This window comes from Chiloscyllium punctatum, chromosome 3, assembly GCF_047496795.1.
Source record: "Chiloscyllium punctatum isolate Juve2018m chromosome 3, sChiPun1.3, whole genome shotgun sequence".
NCBI classification, from domain to species: domain Eukaryota; kingdom Metazoa; phylum Chordata; class Chondrichthyes; order Orectolobiformes; family Hemiscylliidae; genus Chiloscyllium; species Chiloscyllium punctatum.
The window spans coordinates 93560498-93583476 of NC_092741.1; the positions used below are offsets into that span (position 1 = coordinate 93560498).

Sequence of the window (22979 nt, forward strand, 5' to 3'; positions counted from 1 at the left end):
CAGGCTGAAGCATTTACAGTAAAGTTCAGCTGGAAGTGTCAAGTTAGATGCCAGTCTTCAGCCAGTTTGATTCACTCCACATTGATAGCAAGAAATGACTAAAATTATTGGATACTGAAAAGATTTTTGACTACTTTCTGGCAATAGTACTCGAGACAAGACTTGTACACCAGAAATGGCTGCACTCTGGCCAGTTACTGCCAAATGGATTAGCTCTCAATCATCAGTATGGTGATAGGGGTTGTTAGCTGTGCTATCAAGTAGCACTTGCTTATCAATAACCTGCTCTGTGATTATCAGTTTGGATTTGGCAGGTCCACTCAGTCCCTGACCTATTTGTAGCTTTGCCTCAGATGTGGAGATAAGAGTTAAATTCGAGAGATGAGGTGAGAGTGACTGTCCTTAATATCAGGCCAAATTTGGTATTGTGGCATAATTTAGCCCTAGCAAAATTAGAATCAGTAGGAACTGGGAGAAAATGTTCTGATTTTGGAACCATAATTTAGTATTGAGGAAGATGGCTGTTGAAGATCAGTAACCCCACCTCCTGGATGTCTCTGCAGATGTTCCTCAGGGTCTTAGGTCAAACCATCTTCAGTTGCTTCATCAATGACCACCTCTCCATTAGAAGTGAGAATGCTCACTGTGCAATGTTCAGCTCCATTTGACACTCCTCAGATATTGAATCAGTCTGTATTTGAATGTAGCCAGATGTAGACAATGTCTAGGCTTGTGCTGACAAGTGGCAAGTAACATTCAAGCCAAACAAGTACCAGTAGCACTTGCTTATTGATAACCTGCTCTGTGATTCTAATTGTTGCTCCTTAAAATTCAATGGTATTACCATCACTTGATACTTCCAATATCAGTATGCTGGGATTACCATTGATTAGAAACTGAACTGGACTTGACATATAAATATGGTGGCTACAAGAATTGATCAGAGACGAGGAATACTGCAGCGACTTATTCACTTCCTGACTTCCTAAAGCCTGACCATAAGGCATAAGTCAGGCGTGTGAGGAAATACTCATCACTTGTCTGGGTGCGGCTCCAACAACAACAAACTTGACAACGTTCAGGACAAATTGCTATTTCATTGGCTTCACAGTCTGAAACATTTACTCCCTCCACTAACAGTAACAATAGGCACCATTTACAAGATGCACTGCTAAAGTTAACCAAGGCTGTTAGCACAGCATCTTTTGCATCCCAACCAGTCTCACTTGGAAGGACCAGGAGTCCTGATGCATACAGGCACTACCATGTACAGATTCCCTTCCTTGCCATTCATCAACCTGACTTGGAACTGTACATCACCGTTCCTTCAGTTTAAGTCAATAAATGGAATTAAAAGCATTGGGGATGTTCCGACAGCAAATGTCTGCTGTGGTTTCAGAAAAGTAGTCAGGTAAGAGGCTGGAAGAACGCAGCAAGTCAGACAGCATCAGGAGGTGCAGAAGACGACGTTTCGGGTGTAACCTTTCTTCAGGACTGGGGCTGGGGTGGGGGCAGCTGCAGATAAAGGGGATGGCAGGGGCAGCGTGGTGAAGTGGGTGTTGGTGAAGACAGGTGGAGGGTACAACCTGGTTGGTCAATGGGAGGAATGAATCTGGTTGGTGGCAGGGAGCAGTGAAAGGGATGGGGATGGGTGGGGGGTGGGGAGTTGGGAAGGGAGTTGGAGGGTGGGGAGACAGGTTATTTGAAATTGGAGAACTCAATATTGAATCCTCCAGGTTCTAGGCTGCCCAGGCAGAGGATAAGGTGATGTTCCTCCAATAGGAGCTATGGTTTATTTTGGCAATGGAGGAAGCCAAGATGGTAATGTCAGAAAGGGAGTGGTTGCAGGTATTGAAATTGGCGGTGACTGGGAGGTCCAGTTGGCTCCTCCGGACCTGGCTGTGATGCTCAGTGAGCCGTTCCCTCAGTTTATGTTCAGTCTCCCCGATGTAGAGCAGATGACATCGGAAGCACCTGATGCAGTAAACTAGGTTTGAAGAGAGGCAGGTGAACCTGTGTCTCACCTGGAAGGACTATTCAAGAAAAGGGCTTGCTGCTGTAGCCTTTAGCACAACGAGGGGTTAGTGAGAAATTAGGACCCTGTCAGTTATATTTATTCCCCTGAATAAGTTGGAGAAAACTCATTCATAATTTGTGCATCTTAAAGTGTAAGATATTAAGTTAAGAATCAAAGTGGCACTGCAAGTAGAGAAATCTGATCTCTTGCACCTCTTGCACTTTTCTCATGCTTTTCCTTTGTAGCTTTGGAAGTCTTGATCGTTCATAGTTGCCATTGCAGAAAATCCTGAAAAATAGCTTGTCAAATAGACAACGAGGTTATGTTTGTTGTACTCAGTCTGTTTCTGTTACATCCACATGTTGCACTTAAATGCCATTTTTACTACAAACAGGGTGATGTCCTAATTTATTTACTAAATGTCACGATTAAGTCATTAAACCTTAGTTTGCCATGTCTTGAGTATGATCCATTTTCCACATCAGTTTATGAGCACATTTTTCCCATCACCCATTCAGAATGAAATGAAGACAAAAAGCATAGATCTCATCATTAACAGTCTCACAATGTTTATTCTTTCAATGATATTCCTTTTAAGCTATTTTTTTGCAATGTTTAAAATTTTGACCATGGAGAATATTTGGATAATTCAATGGTATAATGTTGTTCCAGGCAATCATTGTGCAATTGGATTAAATGGAATCAGAATATGACTCTAAATTGTTTGCACCTTCAAGCATTTTAATGTGATTGATTCTCTATCTCTATCTCTCAAATTGATTAGGTTCCCAACAGTACGGAAACAGGCCATTCAGCCTAACAAGTCCACACTGACCCTCCGAAGAGTAACCCACCCAGACCCATTCCCCTACCCTACATTTACTCTTGACTATTGCACCTAACACTATGGGCAACTTAGCATGCCTACTTCATCTGACATGCACATCTCTGGATTGTGGGAGGAAACTGGAGCACCCGGAGGAAACACACAGACATGGGGAGAATATACAAACTCCACACAGAAGACCAAGGTGGGAATAGAACCTGGGTCCCTGGTGCTGTGAGGCAGTAGTGCTAACCACTGAACCACCATGCTGCCCACTAAAACTTGTCCATTTATTATCATAGATTTAGTTCAAACCACCTTAAGGGTCAGTGATTTGGTCATCCAAATAATAGTCCCAAGATGGTACGGAAATATGTTTTTTCCACATTCTGAATGTAAATATTTTTGGAAAGATGGCTTCAATCCACTTTGAGAGCCACTCTTGACCTGTCTGACATGAGGGAGCTGTTCTATGCAGATCAAAGGTCAGTCTGAACATGATCTTTCAGGCTTTCAGTTTTGATGTCATGTTTCTTAATTGTGAACTCATTTGGCCATCATAACCTCCTTCTGTCTAAACGCCACAGATGAGTTCCAAGTATACTCCAGTGATATTGCAAGGGCATCTTAGCTTAGAGCAAAGTTTTGAACTTTTGAATTAACTCATGAGGAAGTTTTATGTAATGTTTTGCCTTGTGAATGGCCTTTTATATAAAAAAAAGCATTTGCAACAAAATATCCTCTTTCTGGATTTTCCTTTGTCTCAATATATTGATTTTTGTCTTGAGATTTAAACAGAACGTGCATGTTGAAATTTTCATCTGAATTGATGGATATCTATCATGCTGCTTCATTCATCCATAGAAATTGTCAGCAACTTGTGGAGTCTGTACATCTGGAGTTATGCAGAAATCCAGAAGTTGCTGTCAGTGATTCCACACGCCTGCACGAAATGCATTGCTGAAGTCTCAAAAAAGGTAATTAAGTAGAAATTACGCAAGTGTAAGGAAATTGCTCCTTAATATTTCTGGTTTGTTGTGAAACCCTCTGGGTTGTGGGTGGGGGGAGCGGGGGGATTGGTGCTGAAGAGGTACCTTTTTTAAAGGATGTGTAACTAGGTTTATACCAGTGCACAGAGTTCATAGTTACTTCTTAAAAAGTCTTTCTGGTATGGAAACTAAATTTTTTTTTCTCTATAGAATATCAAATTCCCCCATTAGGATTAAAAAGCGTCCATGCTTTTAACATCAAACAAATATTAAAATTAAAGTTTTAGATTTGTTTCATGACATCAACCATTTTATTCTCTTTCTCTCCAACTCTGTCTCAAATTGTAAACATGAGTGTAGGATAATAAGTGCATTTTACTTGCTGCCTGTGAGAATGCTTGAATATGATTGGCTGCATGCATTACATGATGTCATCGTTGCTGGATGCCTGGAGTTTTCTTTTGACTTGGAGCTAATGTCAGGAAAGAGGAAATAAGCATCACAGATTAGTAGGTCTTTCAGACCTGCATTCTTCACAATCAGCAGCAACAGAGTCACTTAGATAATTTCTATGATTTTTTTTAAAAGGAGAGGCTTGTCGTAATATTAGCTAAGTCAGCCTTGATTCCTATTGGTGATTGCAACCAGACCTGGCTCGCCTCAATCTCACCCAGGTTTTCTCCATGCATTTTTCTTGGCTTTACCTGAAACTTAAGTGCATTGGCAGATCAAGTGAATATAAGGTTGCATTGTCAACCCTCTTCGTTGGTATTAAGTGGAGGTTATGGATCATGAGGCAAAAACAGATGTTGCTGGAAAAGCTCTGCAGGTCTGGCAGAATCTTTAGAGAGAAATCAGAGTTAATGTTTGGGGTCGAGTGACTGTTCTACAGAAGTCCCTCAACCCAAAACTTTAACTCTGATTTCTCTCCACAGATGCTGTCAGACTTCCTAGGCTTTTCCAGCAATTTGTGTTTTTGTCTCTGATTTACAACACTCGCAGTTCTTTCAGTTTTTGTTATGGATCAGGAAACTGGCCAAATACAGAGTAGAATTCAGACGCCATTAGAATGCATTCTTTGCTGCTGGCAGCATCACAAGGCTGTCAAAAGCTCTCAACTTGATTGATTTTCAGTAGGAGAATTTTACACAAGTTTTGTTTGAAGTGCTTTAACTGTAAAACTGAAGTCGATGAGAATTTTAGACTGACCTGGGAAAGCTGATATCAGTGACTCATGATTAACCATGCAAGGGTGTGCCTTTAGAAGATTAGCAGAATTTATTACGTTAACTGCAATAAGTACAATGTGTACCACCATAACAAACATAATTGGTAAACAGTCTGTCCACTTTGGAACATTGGCTTGCATCTTTGGGCTGAGTGTGGCATGGTCTCTTCTGCTGGTCAAAGTCAGTCTATCATCCTCCTTGTTTGTTCAGTGTTTGATTGCTAAAATTTGATGCCTATTAACTTTTGCTAGTCACTCCCTCTGTTTAGAGTGTGTGATCTTCCTGAACTCTGGTTTGGGCAGCACATGATTCAGGCTTTTATTGGTTTGATGGTGTGAGATTTCTGTTCATTTGTTTCTGAAGGTGATGTTGAAGATGTCACTTCCTGTTGTCTCCTCAATGGCTCTTGAAGGTGTGTGCCAGTTGCGTGATCCTCCTCCTCCTCCTTGTTGTAGCCTTTCTGATTCTTTGATATCTGAGTAGAAGATGTAAAATTTAATGGATTGTCTGAGAAAGTTTCTGTTTGCTTCTTTTGAGATAAGAGAATGTGTTGTCAAATGTTCATGATCAGTCTTTGTACTCCTCAGCCCATATGCCTTTATTGATCAGGTTTCAAAATTGAATATACTACAAAACTTTCAGGCAGGCATTTATCAATGTGTTTTTATCAATGAATGTAACTTAACATTTGCTAATGTGTGTTTATGATAGTGCCTGTTGGTGCTTTGAATCGACTTAATTACCATATATACTCGAGTAAAGGTCGATCTCATGTAAAAGTCAACCCCCTATTTTTGTCCAAAAAATCTGGCATTTTCCATATATCTCATGTAAAGGTTGACTCTAGTTCTTCACAGATAACAGATCAACAATTGAGAGTCAATATGTTATAGTGTATGTAAATGTTATGATAAGGAAATGAAAGGAGGAAAAAAAAACAGTTGGTGAGAACCACTGGCCAAGAGAAAAGTAGGTTTACTTTAGCTATTTCTTTGTATGGCTGATGGCACAAAGTTAAAACTAATGGCTGTTTTTAAGAGGAAAATCTTTGCCAAAGGAGAGATTTCCAAAAGGAATTGTCATCCATATGCTGGATTTATGAAGGTGGATGTAGAAAATGGATAGAGGATGTTTGGAATTTACAACCTGATGAACTACACAAAGGAAAGAGTTTGCTCATCTTGTCTGGGACTAGTTTAGACCACATCTCGTGAAGAATGTTGTTGATCACACAACACTGATGTAAGTTCACTGGGAGTTACAACTACAAGTGTTTTTCACCCAATAAATGTTGGTATCAATAAACTATTTAAGGACATGATGAGAATGAAGAGGAATAACTGGATGCATGATGGAGAAAAAACCATACATGAAAAGAGGGAGTATGTGGGCTCCATCACTGCTGCTGATCTGTGAATGGATTATTGATTCATGGAAGGAAATAAAAGCTGACACTATTTTCAAATCATTCAAGAAATGTGGAATTTTGAATGCATTGGATAGTACAGAGGATGATCATCTATGGGATGACATAGATGAAGAAACAACAGATCACACGCTACCGCTAACTACGAACAGCGAAGATTAAGAGGACCCATACAATATCATTATCCTGATAATCTGCTTTTGGTGCTGAAGATGTTGAGTTGAGTTTTTGCAGGATTTTAATGAACTTTATTTGACGTGTTTAAGATGAAGCATGTAATTGTGATTTAAAGCCCTATTATATTTCTACTGCACTTTTTGTCGCATAAATAAAGCTTACAAATTGATTTTTGTTTCTATTTGATAGTAACTTTATTCTTTTTTTCTTTATTTGTTCAGAAATCAGTTGGGCTTCTGCTACTGATATGGTATTTTGGACTGCAGCATGAATTTCAGACCCTCAAAAGTAGTATCCATGTAATAGTCGACCCTATGAATTTAACTTAAAATATAGTCTACACAATTTGACTTTTACAGGTGTATGTGATCAATATCGTAAAAAGTAACAAAGTTGCATGCAAATGTTAAAACTCGTACAAATTATGAAGTAATCGATGCAAACAGTGTATAGGTCATATATTAAGGTGAGCAGATTATTAGAACTGATACAGTGTGACATTTAAGTAATGGAAGTCAAAATAATTGCATTGTTCTTAAAAACTGACTACAGCCAGCTCAGTGCTTAATTATAAGCAAGGGTACATTAGCTCATCATGTAGTTTAAAAGGAAGCAACTGTTTAACTTTAAGACACTATATTAAACTAAACTAATTGGGTCATGGAGCTAAAAGTTTTGAAACATAATTGTTTTCACTTCACACAAATGGCCTTTGAGTTGTTAAGGTTAGTTTTGGGAGTATTCAGGTCCCATAGCTTTGCTCAGTCAACCTTGACAGGTTTTGATTAATGAAACCATTAAGTATAGCAGTGGACTCCACTGTTTGTCTTGTAATGACACCGTAGGCCATGTGGTGTTTCTCACTTGTCAGCATAAAGTGTCAGTCACATCCTATACTAGTGTCCTCTACTGATGATCATTAACTGGAATATAACATTGCATTCATTCATTATTACACTGGATTACTTGATCAAGTGTAAGTAAATGACAAACTAATTACTGAACAAATCCTCCAAGAGTATGTTACTTTAACTATACTATTTCACTGCACTATCCTACAGTATGTCAACATCACGCAGATCTAGTATATTGAAAATTTTTAGGAATTTTTCAATGTTGAAGAGACTTGTTTTGTTTCTGTCACACTTTTTCCCCCCTGTTCCTCAAATCTACACACTTTATGCGTTGTTCTCAAATTGTGCTGAAAATCCTATTTTTTTATTCCATTGGTAGTTCAACTAATCCGGCACTTTGAGGAAATCTGGAAAAGTTTAGGAAAATGAAACATTGAAGGGTATTCATGTAAGAAAATAGAATTTCTATTTTTATGTATCTAGCAGTACCATCGAGTCGGCGCTTATCACTGGATGTAAACAGTCCTGTTCTACCCCACCAGTGTTGTTTAACAATGCTTATCCTGGAGTTCAAAATTCCATACTGGATTATTGATCATAATTTGTTTGAGGTTTTAAATTAAATATTTGGCTAGAGACAATTCAGGAGTATGGGCTTCTGCTAACTGGTAATGACTGAAGAATATTTTGTCATCTACAAATGATTTGAATGTGAGTATAGGAAGAATGGAGTTTAATTTAGACAAGTGAAGTGCGGCATTTTGGATAAGTGAATCAGGGCAGAATGTGTACGCTTAATGGTAAGGTCCTGAGGAGTGTTGTTGAACAAAGATCTTGGAGTGCAAGTCATAGTTTCTTGAAAGTCGAGTCCGAAGTAGAAAGGATAGGAAGAAGGCATTCAATATGCTTTCCTTTATTGGTTAGAGTATAGAAGTTGGGAGGTCATGTTGCGGCTGCACAGGATACTGGTTAGGTCACTTTTGGAATACTGCGTGCAGTTCTTTTCTTTCTGCTATCAGAAGGATGTTGTGAAACTTGAAAGGGTTCAGAAAAGATTTGCAAGGATATTGCCAGGTTTTGGAGGATTTGAACTATAGGGCGAGGCCAAATAGGCTGGGACTATTTTCCTTGGCGTGTTGGAGGTTGAAGGCTGACTTTACGGAGGTTTATAAAATCATAAGGAGCATGGATAGGTTAATATTGAAGATCTTTTTCCCAGGGTAGGGAAGTCCAAAAATAGAAGGCATACGTTTAATTGAGAGGAGAAAGATTTAAAAGGGACCTAAAGGGCAAGTTTTTCATGCACAGGGTCGTGTAGGGAATGAGCTGCCAGAGGAAGTGGTGGAAACTGGTACAGTTGCAACATTTAAAGGGCATCTGGATTTGTATATGAATAGGAACCATTTAGAGAAATATAGGTCAAGTTCAGGCAAATGGCTCTAGATTCATTTTGGCAATCTGGTTGATATGGGCAAGTTGGACTGAAGAGTTGTTTCTGTGCTGTATATCTCTATGACCCTACACTTAAGTTTTCCAATTAAGTGCATTGCTAGAGTAAGCTATTTTTTTCAAAAACTCCTAGAATGATACAATAATTGTTGACAGATTAAAAGAGTGCAATTAATCTAATTGTGTGCGTCTGAAGGAAATGTTCGTTTTAATCAGGGTAATAATCCCTCTGGGTTTCAGTTGTGTCTCTGAACGTAAACCATAATTAAGTGAGCAGGTGATTGTAAAAGGATTGATACCTCATTTAACAAGAGAAAAAATTGCAAGGATTATTCTGCTGTTAAATTGAATAGAATGTATGAAGCTTAAATGAAACTAAATTTAAAAAATTGTTTTTATCTATTTATGACTTCGGTTTTCATAGCAGTTAGAAAAATTCTCAGACAGGCTTGTATTTGTAAAAAGCTGAGATACTTTTTCGTGCAAGCATTGAGTGCAGTTTTACAATGCATATTGTCAAATATTTATGTAATAAATGCATTGTGATTCATTCAGTTGCATATTCTCCAAGATCAGCTTGATTAGCAATTTTAAGACCAAGGCTCCAAGCATTTTCTAGCTGTGTTAGCCTAACGCCAGGATTAGGCATGTCAAAATAAAACTCTGCAATCATAGCTATTCTGATTTGAATCACTGTTTGCTCTATATTGTACTAACTGATGGAAGAGCATGGAGTCCCCACTCTTCATTACTTAATTAGATTACTTAAATCACTTAGTGTGGAAACAGGCCCTTCGGCCCAACAAGTCCACACCGACCCGCTGAAGCGCAACCCACCCAGACCCATTCCCCTACATTTACCCCTTCACTTAACACTACGGGCAATTTAACTTGGCTAATTCACCTAACCTGCACATTTTTGGACTGTGGGAGGAAACCGGAGCACCCGGAGGAAACCCACGCAGACACTGGGAGAACGTGCAATCTCCACACAGTGTCGCCTGAGGTGGGAATTGAACCCGGGTCTCTGGCGCTGTGAGGCAGCAGTGCTAACCACTGTGCTACCGTGCTGCCCACAAAGGTGACAGGGTGGAAGGTATAGGGGGGATGTCAGGGGTAGGTTCTTTACCCAGAGAGTGATGAGGACATGGAATGCGCTGCCTATGGGAGTGGCAGAGTTCATGTGGACACAGTGATTATAAAGGCCCAACAACGTGTCTTTTCCCTGAAGCAGCTGAGAAAATCTGGCATGATGGCAAATACCCTTGCCAAATTTTATAGGTGTGCCATCAAGAGCATTTTGTCCAGATGTATCACTATCTGGTGGTAACTGTACCATTCGGAGATGGTTACATAGAGTGGTGAACTCAGCCCAGGCAATCACAAAGGCCAACTTCCCATCTATAGAATCCATCTACCAGGCCCGCTGTCAAGGAAAGGCTGCCAGCATTCTCAAAGATTCATCCCACCCTGGCAATGTTTTTCTACAACCTCTACCATTGGGAAGAAGGTACAGATGCTTGAAGACACACACCAGCCGGTTTTGTAACAGTTTCTGCCCTCTTGTTAGAACTCTGAATGCACTCTCAAACTCTTAGCATTCACCTGTACCTGTGGTTTTGTTTGCTGCTGTATACCTATTATTTACTTATCTATGCTACTTAACTATGTGATCTGCCTGTATTGCTCGTAGCTTTTCACTATGTCTTGGTACACATGACAATAAATTCAAATGAGCTCAATTCAGGATTATCCTGTAAAGGCAAGGTGTTTCAAATGTTAGAGAAATAAGTGAATATGTAAGGAGGGGAAATAGGCTAAGTGACCCCTCACATCCGCTGTGCTATTCCTGTCATTATGACCAAGGGCTAAAGTTTGTGTATGTTTTGAATTCCACATTCCCATCTACCCCTGATAACCTTGCACAGCAAGAACTTACTGTGGCCTTGATAAAAAAAATTTCGTAATTCCAATTCCGTCACCTTCTGACAGAGTTCCAAAGTTGCACAGAAAGACAAATCCTCTCATCTTGGCCCTCAAGTTGCAAACAGTGCAGTCCACAAGAAGAAACATTCTTTCCACCTCCAACTTGTCAAGTCAGATCAGGATCTTAAACTTTAAATTAAGTCACTGTTGAGATGAGAACTTTTTTTAGATTATTTAATGTGGAAAGCGGCCCTTCGGCCTAATAAGTCCACACTGACCCTCTGAAGAGTAACCCATCCAGACCCGTTTCCCTCTGACTAACGTGCCTAACGCTATGGGCAATTTAGTACGGCCAATTTACCTAACCTGAACAGGTTTTAGACTGTGAAGGAAACCGGAGCGCACCCATGCAGACACTGGGAGAATGTGCAAACTCCACACAAACAGTCACCCAGGGCTGGAATTGAACCTGGGACCCTAGTGCTGTGAGGCAGCAGTGCTCACCACTGAGCCACCGTGCTGCCCCCACTCCAGTGGAAGTGGGTCCAGCTGTCCAAATATCCTCATTAAAACAACTGACTGACTTTTTCCAGATATCAATCTCGTTCATCTTTCTCGAACTGCTTGCAATACATTTGCATCTTTACTTAAATTGAGAGACTGAAACTACGCACAGTATTCAAGATATGGTTTCACCAGTGCCTTTTACACCAAAGCATCTCTTTTTTTTTGATCTTTTTTCTAATCAACCTTTTCAGAAATGTTTTCAGACACTGTGAAGGAGGTAGGACTTGAACCCAGGTCCCCTGGTTCACAGGTCAGGGCATATCATCCTTTTGAGTTCATTTCCTCTTGTGTTAATAGATAGCATCCCATTAGCTGCCTTGATTAAGTGCAGCATGTACATACTAAGTTTGTGTGACTCCTGCAAAAGAGAACACCTAAATCCTCTGCACCTCAGAATTTTGCAATCATTCTCTACTTAAGTAACAGTTTGCTTATTTTATGTTCCCAGCAAAGTGATCACGTTTCCTGACATTATACTCCATTGGAAAGATTATTGTCCACTCATTCAAACTATTGAAATTCATCTGCAATCTCCTTATGTCGCCTTCACAATGCAATTTCCAATGTATCTTGGTGGTGCCTGCAAGTTAGTTACCATGTCTTCACTCCCCTTATCTGAGTCATGATAGCAACTGTTGAGAAAGTTTGAGGCCTCCACACAGACTCCTGCAGAACTCAACTCATCACGTTCTGCCAATCAGATGATCAGAGGCTAGCAATCTTGTGATGCTAATTTGACACCGGAGTGGTATTCTCCAGCAACAGATTGCTACTATCAAGCCAAAAGATGTTCTATCTCCAAGGCAAATGACTAATTACATACTTGTGGTTTAGTGCTCGTGATACCAGCAATGTAGGCTGTAATTCCAATGAGTCCTGAGACTAAATCAAAAAGCTCCCCTTTGACTGCAGTTTTCAGCATGCCAACTGTGCTGAGCCAACCCATGATTGCAAACTAAAAATATTGTGTTCAGCATTGAATGTGATTCTACTGTTAGGGAACATTTACTAAATGTATCTGTGTACAAAGAATTACCCCACAAACCATTTTAACATTGGTGTAGGACTCGAAGGCTGATTCATTATATGCATCCTAGCAGCATGTATTTTCACACAGGACGCTTTTCTTCGTAGGTAAAAGCCATACATTCACACATTGTGTCACTTTCACTGAGGAAAGGCTTTGGAGACCAGCAAACCCTGCATTCTCATGGGTAATCCCCTGACCAATCAAAAATTATTTGGTTGGTTTGATTTCAATCATTTACATAAGATTCGGTTCCTGCTGTGTCATTATGCCAACCATAGCTCAACCAATTAGCATCTCCTTTCATGCTGCATACATAGCTTATTAATTATTAAAATTTCATATTTTATATTTGTGATGATACTGTGTCTTTCTGAGGTATATCTTGTCCTGGTTCTTATGAAGACATAAGGTTGAGATGGAAGTGCTGATCAATTGACTCAGTGCCAGTAAACAGTGTGAAGTCTTGGAGTTTTTTCAAAAAAAAGTTGGAACAATAGAAGCAGCCTGAAAGGGTGGGGGACAAACTCCGACAGAGCCAGGATTTTTAATTTTAGTTTTTCAGTGGAAGTTGCTGGGGTCTTGAAGCTGCAGTATAACTCTCTCTGCTTCTAAGTTTTCTCTTGATGTTTTTCCTTCTGGACTGGAGAATTGCATGTCAAGCAGTCTATTTTGCTGAATTTGTCTTTGCCAAGAGTGTGTTTATGGGATGTTACTGTTTAATAGTTAATTTATTGTATTGCTAAATTTTGCAATAGTTAAGTTATTCCAATTTATTTTTTGTTAGATTTTAACTAGAGTTTATGTCTAAAACATCTTTTGCTTCAAGACTGGTAGTTTGACCAATGAAATTGCACCTAAAACCTAATGCGTGGCACTTGCCTTTAAAATAAGAAAAAAATCAAGGTCCAGGCTATCCTTTTTAATTTATTTTCAGGGGGTTTGGTTTGGCCCATTTCAAGCCTGATTAGTGCAACACGCACTGTTGACATCATGTCTCTTCTTTAGAGAGTTCCAGCTGTGTATTTGCACATGGGCACGTGATTTACTGAAGCAGTTGGAATCACAATCTTTTTTCCTCTTTGCTTCTTCCTCTTTGCACAGGGATCTTTTGAAGCACTTTCCCTTGTTGTATCCTTTGGTGAGATGAGTTGAAAGATTAAATCTGGGGTATGTCTTTGTTGTATGCCTCAATGCTATACTAGATGATGCCTTTACTTTAAGAAAGACTGGTTAATAAAGTTTCCAAATCAATCATTTATTAAATTAATTGCTTGCAGTATAAAACATCCATATGCTGCAGGAAAATAATCAGCCTAAGCATACACGCTTGTGTGATAGCCATACGACTGCTCCCCTGTGTAAGAGTCAGTATTGATGACAGACCTGAAGCTACATTTCTGTTTTCTTGTATTCTGTAGTTTAAATTAAAGCTTTTTGAGTAATAGTCTGACTTTTAAAAGACAAAAAAAAATCTATAATCTACTAATTATTTATTCATTTATGTACACTGGTTAAGTGGTTGGTATTGTACTTCATCTGAAATGACAGGTGGATAAGATACTGCAAAGGTTGACGAATAGATGTCAAATCTGTATAATATAAGACAATGGCCAAATTAAAGTGTTCCTTTAGGAAACAAACTTGGCTTTTGGCTGGCAGCAACAGTGAATGGCAGAAATAACACATTATCTGACATTGGAAATGATCTAATTGTATTTAAATTAAATATGAAAAATACTACCAACTAACTTACCTTAGGATGAAACACCTGGTCTAGATGGGATGCTGATGATCTGCTTGTTTTTGAAGAATTTGAGTGATAGCAGGAGTGTGAAGACTTAAATTGAAGTACATTGGGGCAGAATTCGAAAGATTAAGTTTTATTCAACAAACTTCAGTGAATTATTTGAAGCAGCGACTGAGACCGGACAATGTGCTAAATGTAGTAAAGTAAATATTATTTAAATAACTTTTCAAAATACCTTTGATGTGGCGCCACATTGACCAATGAATAAGGTCAGAGTTTGGAGCCAGGGAGCAAAGATCATAGAGTTCCTACAGTGCAGAAAGAGACCATTCAGCCCATTGAGTTAGCACCAACCCTCTGAAGAGCATTCCGCCCAGATCTAACCCTATACCCTATCCCTGTAAACTTGCATTTTCCATGGCTAACCCACATAACTTACACGCCCCTGGTCACTACGGGGCAATTCAACATGGTCAATCCACCTGCATATCTTTGGGGAGGAGACCGGACCACCTGGAAGAAACCCATGCAGATACGACAAGAATGTGTAAACTCCACATAGAGAATGGTCAAAGTGTAAAACTGAACCTGGGTCACTGGCGCTGTGAGGCAGCAGTGTTTACCACTGAGTCAGCGTGTCGCCTCACAGTGAATGAAGATCTGACAGAAGGTGGAAAGTGGGTTCTTGCAACCACGTGTGCACAAGTTGTTTTGACGATTCAAATTTTGCAATCAAGTCTACGTTTTATTTAGCCGATAGCATCAAATTGAGAGGGGTTGTGAATTTTGAGGACGACTACAATTATTTACAAGGAGCAATTATTAAACTTGCAAAATGATTATTTAGTTTATAAACTTATTATGATGTAGCTAATTGTGAAATATTTCCCCACATATTATGATCGGATGTGGAAAACCTATTTCTGATCCTGATTGGACCAAAACAAAACATTTTTACTCTTTTTGGAGGAGTGTTTTATAAGTTTATCTGATTTTCTGACACAATAGCTGTTCATCTTAACTGCAACAGCCTAGTAGAGCAAACAGCCAGCAGTACCAACCCATGTCCTTTTTTTCATGACCATTCCTGCTGTATTTTAGGATTGAAAGCTCTTGAAACTGCTTTCAGAGACTTGAATGAATGCAACAGTATTGAGTGCTTGAATTGGTAGGTGGGCAAGGGTTGGAGTGGCAGCGATAAAGCTCAGAATACTTTGCTGGATTAATATTGGGGATGGGTGATGTTGGTACCAGCTTAGTTGCGAAGATGGTCATGGGATGGAAGTGGGCTGTGGTGAGGAGTCAGGTAAGTTTGCTTGTGAGACTATGGTTGGGTCTCTGGGGAGTCAGAGATGGTTGTTTCACTGGGGCCGTGTCTGCAGAAAGTAAATGTCAGGAGTCCACAAGCAGTTGGGAGGAGTGGGTGGAGTGGGAGTTGGTTGAAGGGAGAGCTGGGTGGAGTTTATTATAGAGGGGTGGTAGGGAAACAGAGGTCGGGTTTGGTGGGGTTTGTATTCGGCCCAAGGGAAGCTTGTTAGGGAATTTGCCTGAGTTGGGCATGGGATGTGGGTGCATTTGGCTGTCTGTAATTCTTCTATCTGTTCCTGGATAACTAGATCTCTCAGAATCCTCTAACTTGGTAGTGGGGACATTATCAGCAGAATCCAGAAATTAACTGAGCCCCCGTCAGATGTTTCAACTTGCAGAGCAATTCCCAGGGTGTCCGCTGCAGTAGTTCTGGTGCACAACTCCCATCTGCACTGTGGGACAACTATCGTCTTGAGTAAAGATGTGGTCCATTATTTTTTGATTAGCAAAGTGTAGATATCATATGGTTCTTGGAAAATAAGAATCTAAATGGTTGAAGAGCAAAAGGATCTGATTGTCCAGACCTAGAAATTATTCTAAGGAGCCATACAGGTTTATAATGCCATTTTTAAAAAAAATCAAACTGAACAGTTGAGATTTATTTCTGGAGGTCAAAATTGAGAAGTGGAGAGCTCATTTTAAAGTTGTTTTGAAATGTAATTCAACCACGCTTGGAGTACTGTGCATAGTTCTGGTCACTGTAATGCATAAAGGATATATTATGGTCAGAATTGAAGAACTGGCAATGCCAAGAGTGTGAAGGTTCATCTCCGGAGGGCTATTGAGCAGGCGGAACTTTAAAAACTAAAGCAGAAAGGTGACCAAACCGCGATTTTCACTATTATAGTAGAGGACGCATAGAGTGTGCTTTGACTTTGTATAGAAATAGAGAAATTGAAAATGCCTACTTTGTTAGAATCCCTACAATGTGGAACCAGCCTATTTGGCCCAACAAGTCCATACTGACCTTCCAAAGTTTATCCCACCCAGACCCATTCTCCTACCCTGTTACTTGACATTTCCCCTGATTAACACACCTAGCTGACACATCCTGAGTCAAGTGTGTGGGGTGCTGGAAAAGCACAGGTCAGACAGCATCCGAGCACAGCAGAATCGAAGTTTCGGACAAAAGCCCTTCATCAGGGTTCAGGCTTGTGGGCCCAGGTCTGAGAGATAAATGGGGGCCGGGTTAATCTCTCCGACCCCAGCCCACAAGCCTCATTCCTGATGAAGGGCTTAATTTGCCCGAAACTTTGATTTTGCTGCTCCTCGGATGCTGCCTGATCTGCTGTGCTTTTCCGGCACCACACTCTCGACTCTGATCTCTGGCATCTGCAATCCTCACTTTCTCTACACGTCCCTGAACACTACAAGCAGTTTAGCCTGGCCAATTCACCAAACCTGCACATGTCTGGACTGTGGGAGGAAACCCACACAGACTCTGGGAGAATGTGCAAGCTCCACACAGACATTTGCCCAAGGCTGGAATTGAACCCAGGTCCCTGGCACTGAGAGGCAGTAGTGCTAACCACTGAGCCACCATGCCTTCCTGGGAAGATTTTGGAAATCTCTCTCACAGGAAGAGGCTCAGGCAAATGGTATAACCGTTTAATGGGAAGTTTGGTCATCATAAGAGAAGAACAGAGGGTTATGATGATGATGATGATGAAGTGAGGACAGTTTGGGAAGGGTGGAGAAAAAAGTTGGAATGGAGTATAACACTGATTGTAGACTGGTTAGACCAAACAGTCTGAGAGCTTCATCTTCCATATAATTATTTCTATATAGAGAGCCTGTAATTAGAAAATAACCACGCTGTGTTACAAACCAGAATAAGCTCAAGAAGGAGCTCTGACAAGATGTGACTAAAATCTTCGCCTTGAGTAGTTTTGAAGTGGACTTTAAAAGTACAAAAGGGAAAGGTGGAGAGGACGTCCAATATGTAGGGCCTAGACAGTGAAATGCACATCCATGAATGTGGATTGAAGAGCATGGGGAAATGCTGAGACAACAGACTTTAATGTCTTTATGGTGGGTTGTTGGGCTGGGGAAGAAGGAAAGGCCCAGTTGAAGCTTAAACTGCTGAGGGAGTGTTCTTGTAGGTTGGCGAGAAGGTATCTGTGTAGTAGATTTTTGGATGAGCAGAGGTTCATGGAGATTGAAGATGTAAGTTTGGAAGGCGAGCAGAGGAATTGTGGGACTCTGGTGGTAACTGACATGCATCAAAGTTTTGACATCAGATCCATGCTGTTTTGTAAGGATTTTGTAAGAATGTATAAATTCTGTGTCCTATGATCTTATACTGCACAACTACCTGATGAAGGAGCAGCGCTCTGTAAGCTAGTGCTTCCAAATAAACCTGTTGGTCTATAAACTAGTGTTGTATGATTTTTAACTTTGTTGTGAAAGTGCTGCAGTATGGTAGTATTTAAATTTTGTTGCTTTTTTTGTATCCATGTTGCAAAATCCTCTGTGCAGGATCCTACAACATTCTTGTTCAGATGGAAGCCATTCAGTCCGTTGTATCTACTGGCTCCTGAAAGAGCTATCAAACTGAGAACTGCACCCTAGCTCTGTTGCCCTCTGAACTTATCACTTTCAAAGACATCCAGTCTCTTTTGAAACTTCTTACTGAATCTGCCGCCTCCACTCCCAGACAGAGTGCATTTCAAATCCTAACAACTGAGTAAAGAAGTTGATCCACCTCTTACTCCCAGCTATCTTGGTGGCAATTTGAACTTGTGAAACCTCGTTACTGACAGACCAACTAGTCGAAACAGAGTATACTCTTTACTCTGTCAAAATTTGTTAATCATTTTGAACACTTCAGTAAGGTCACCTCTTAATCTTCTCTTCTGCAAGGAGCAGATTATTGCTTTATGCCTGAAACATTTTTCCTTTCTTGCAGGAAGTAAAAAAGGATGCAGATGCAAAAGAGGAAAGCCCAGTGACTAAACGAGAAAAATCTGGAAACGTTGCCAATCTTGTACAGCGCATGAGTCATTTTGGATTCCCAATTGTTGGTTTACCAGCTCAACCAAAGTCTGTCAGAAGAAGTAAGTTACAGCACTTCAATGATTACTGATTGTAATTTAAGGCAGTGAAGTACTTCATAGAAATAGTGATTATTACACTTGGGATACTCCAATAGCAAACTTAATGCACAACAGAGCGGTAAAGCACTAAACATAAAAACATAAGAAATAGGAGCAGGAAATAACCATTTGGCACCTCACATCTAGCTTGGTGTTCTATAAGAGCATAGCTGACCTTTCCTGGATCTCAGGAGTATGGTGGGTCATCATACTCTCAACTCCGTGATGCTTCAAAAATCTATCCACCACCTCTTGAAATACTTTCAGTGATTGAGCAGCCACAATTTCTGGAGTAGAAAATCTCTTTTTGCACCACAGTTTTAAATGAATGTCCCCTACTTTGCTATTTCCCTCCAAGTGGAAAGATCTAGTCAACATTTACGCTTTGAAGCTCCCACAGAATCTTGCACATTTCAATAAGATTACCCTTCATTTCATCTAAACTGTCATGACTAAAGACCTTATCTGTTTAGTCATTCTTGATTATTAACCTCTTCCTCCCAGTATTCGGTCTAGGTGAATCTTGTGAATAGCCTCCAGTGCCAGTACACCCTTTCTTAAATATGGAGGCCAAAACTGTACTCCGTACTTTGGATGTGGTATCTCCAAAATCATGTGGAGTTGTAACAAGACTTCAAGCATTGAGCATTTGATGTTGTAATAAATGAATGCGGAATGCTGTGAACATTGGAACAAATCTCAGTAAAGCTTGACCAAGTCTGGCAACTCATGCCCAGAGATACAGTGAGCATTTTACCTGGAGAGTGACTGATATGGTTTCAACCTATTACATATGAATAGGTAACCTATTACACATAAGTAATAGGTAACCTATTATCAACCTATTACACATTCTTAACACTGGTTTTGCATCTTGTGGGCAACATTCACAGCCACTTCTGTAGAATATAGACAATGTGACAAACAAGAAACAGTATAGCATCGGAGCAGGCCCTTCAAGCCAGTGCCAACATGTTTTGCCCTTCCAAACTAAAACTAGTCTCATGTACAGGATTCTTATCCCTCTATTCTCTCCCTATTCTTATATTCATCCAGGTACTTCTTGAGTGTTGCAGTTATCTGCTACCCACACGTTCCAGATGTTTTTAAACTCTTCCCTGCACCATTTCCCAACACGCACGCGCGCACACACACAATACCATGTGACTTCACCTTTTGTATCAGGCAGATTTGGGTACTGCAGATGCTGGAGATCAGAGTTAAGATTAGAGTGGTGCTGGAAAAGCACAGCAGGTCAGGCAGCATCCGAGGAGCAGGAAAAGCACCGCTTTGGGCAAAAGCCCTTCATCAGGAATTTAGCCCCAATGCCTGATGAAGGGCTTTTGCCCAAAATGTTGATTTTGCTGCTCCTTGGATGCTGCCTGACCTGCTGTGCTTTTCCAGCACCACTCGAAGGTTCACCTTTTTAGTACCATTCTGCCAAGAAGGATCTTGTCAAAGTATTTACTGAAGTCCACGTAGACGACGACAACTGCTTTTCCCTCATTAATCATCTTTGTCACATCCTCAGAAAACTTGATCAAGTCAGTGAGGCATGATCCCTCTGCACAAAACCATGCTATCACTAAAATCTATACACATTTGCTTCTACCAGCAATAGAAATTATTTTACTTATGGCATATTGCTGCTATTTGTATTTCAGTCATGTACTTTGTCAGCTGAAATTGACCTGAATGACTAGAAGCAATGATCCAAGTCATACTTTTCGCTGAAAGAAAGTCAGTCCGAGTACTTACGTGTGGTACATGTTGTAGTTTTATTATTTTCCAGTGAAGTTTTCATCTATTGGAGTCAAGTGGTGAAGAGTAGAAGTGAAGTGCTTGGCTGCTCTTTCATGTGCGAGGGGCAACTGGGTGTTTTAACCAGAGGGCCGTCATGTCGCAGGAGAGGGGAAAGGTTGAGAAGGTGAAACCTTTATTGTAACATTAGCTGGTGTAGGAGTTGAACCCATGTTCTGGGCATTACTCTGCATTGCAAACTAGCTTTCCAGCCAACTGAGCTAACAGACTAACTGAATGGGCAAATCACATTTTAAGCTCACCACTGTAAAATTATCACCACCCTTTCTGCTCCCCTCAACCTGGAACAAGCAATAGTTTGGATGTTTGAAAATCTGAGGGATTGTTGGTGTTTCATTTCATCGAATTCAGTTGAGAATGGCAGCCATAGAAAACACATGTTTCACTCAGTAGCCATTGTGAACTGGAATAAATTACAATTTTGTTTATGAGATGACACTGGCTGACTTTCAAAGTCCATGACATGGAAAAACTATTAATAGTCAGCAAGGACCAAAAAATGCAGGAATTTTATTTTCAGAATTATTTTGCTCTGTCTTAATTGTAATTGAAGCTTAGGGCAACTCAGATACTCTGATTTACCAATCTGAATTGCTACAGTAGGCAAGGAGACCATTTAGCTCATCTTGACTGCACTGACATTTCAAGAAAACATTGAGATTGTGTTAATCTCCTGTTTTCTCCCCATACCCATGCCCACTATTTCTATCCAAACAATCATCCAATGTCATCTTGACTGTCTCAATTGAACTTGCCTCCACCACACTTACAGGCAGTGTAATCCATACCTTAACTAGCTGAATGACCGTCTTGTCTCAGATCAACATCAATTCTTCTGTATGTCACTTTAAATCAATGCCCCTATCAGCCTCATTCCTTTAACGATTGGAAGCAGCATTTCCCTACCTCCGTATTTACTCTATTCAGTCCATGCATGACTTTGAACACCTCTGTCAAATCTCCTCTCTGCCTTCTTTCCAAGAAGAATGGTTCCAGCTTAGTCAGGCTGTTCTCACAGCTAAAGTTTCTTATACCTGAGACTATTCTTGCAAATTACATCTGCATAGTCTCTGCATTCTATCTTTGCTGCACTGTGGTGCCCACAAATGGGCACATTACTACTGCTGAAATTTAACAAATATCTTACGCTCCTTGCTCTTGTGTTCAATGCCTTTATTAATAAAACCAAGGAAACCATTGGGGTCTATGATTTCTCACATGTTACAGGTTGACTGACCTGAGGTGGCTTGTCTCAAACTTTAAACTTGATCTTTCTTACTCACTTGCTCACTTTAGTTTCTTAGTCTTATAGTTGCCACCCTTTCATTAACTTCACTTTCCTCCCCTTATTCTAATTTGGCTACCTTTTAATGGAAGATATTATTTTAACTCTTACTTGAATTGTACACATTTGTAATTTACAGCTGTTTAAGGACAGTCCCTAGGGCAGTTCCTAACAGCCAATTAACTCAGGTTTTCTCTGTCACTCTAATTTTTTTCTAGCTCACTGCAGACAGGTTGCAAGCAGTTGAATAATGTGTGCTCAAGGTGGGATCCATTTATGTTAGACCCCTACCCCAGGTTTTTTCGTAAATACTTCAGGGCTGTTTTGAGTCATTGTTGTGGCTGCTAATTTGCATAAAATGACCGGTAATCAGAATGGATAAATATTAGGCAATATATTTTAGTTGTTGATATGCAGAGGGACCTGGGTGCCTTTGTGCATGAATCGCAAAAAAGTTGGTTTGCAGGTAACTAAGAACACAAATGGGATATTGCTCTTCTTTGGGAGAGGGATGGAGTTTAAAAACTGGGTAAAATGTTAGCTTGGGGAACTATCACTACTTTATCAAACAATGGCAATGAATCCTTAATATGGCAGATTGTGTCTCATTTTCATGTTTCACTTGAAAAGTGTCAGTTCTGATTGTGCTGTCCTTCTCCGCATTATGTTAAAGTATTAAACTGAGTTTTGATGTGTGCAACAGTATTGATTCATATGAAGAAAACTTATATTTTTGTATATAATTCTCTCTGGAAAGTAGAGTATAGATTCTTTGGAACAATAAAGACATACATGATCATCTTGACCTATTACTCATTGTTTTCTTTAAATCTCATCCTGTTCTCCTTTGTCTTGCTTAGGTTCTCAAAAGGAAGTCTAAGACAAACATGTCTATTTATGTGTTAGTATTTGCATGTCATCCCTTAGGCAATGTTTGAACATCTATGCTCTACAGCAAGTACAGTGTTAACTCACTTTAGTAAATTGACTTTATTATTCATGCATCAGTGAAGACTAGCTCAGAGGACGTAAGGAGCCAAGGAAGAAATTACACCCCTTAGCATAAGTCTTGGTCACAAATGTGGTGTTTGTCCCTTCTCATTCCCTTTGCTATCTCCAATACCATTCACCAGTTGCATTTTGAACTTTTTTCTATTCTATTTATGAAACTTC

At 40.0% G+C, this 22979-nt stretch overlaps 1 protein-coding gene across 4 annotated transcripts in view; it reads left to right on the plus strand.

Annotated features, from left to right (window-relative positions):
- The window catches only part of cd2ap (CD2-associated protein), a 238933-nt gene that overhangs the window by 101472 nt on the left and 114482 nt on the right, over nucleotides 1-22979 (plus strand). For all 4 annotated transcript variants that reach the window (XM_072556564.1, XM_072556572.1, XM_072556581.1 and 1 more), the window contains exon 3: nucleotides 18514-18661. In XM_072556564.1, coding sequence (XP_072412665.1) covers nucleotides 18514-18661 — 148 coding nt within the window. The remainder of the gene's footprint in view (nucleotides 1-18513; nucleotides 18662-22979) is intronic.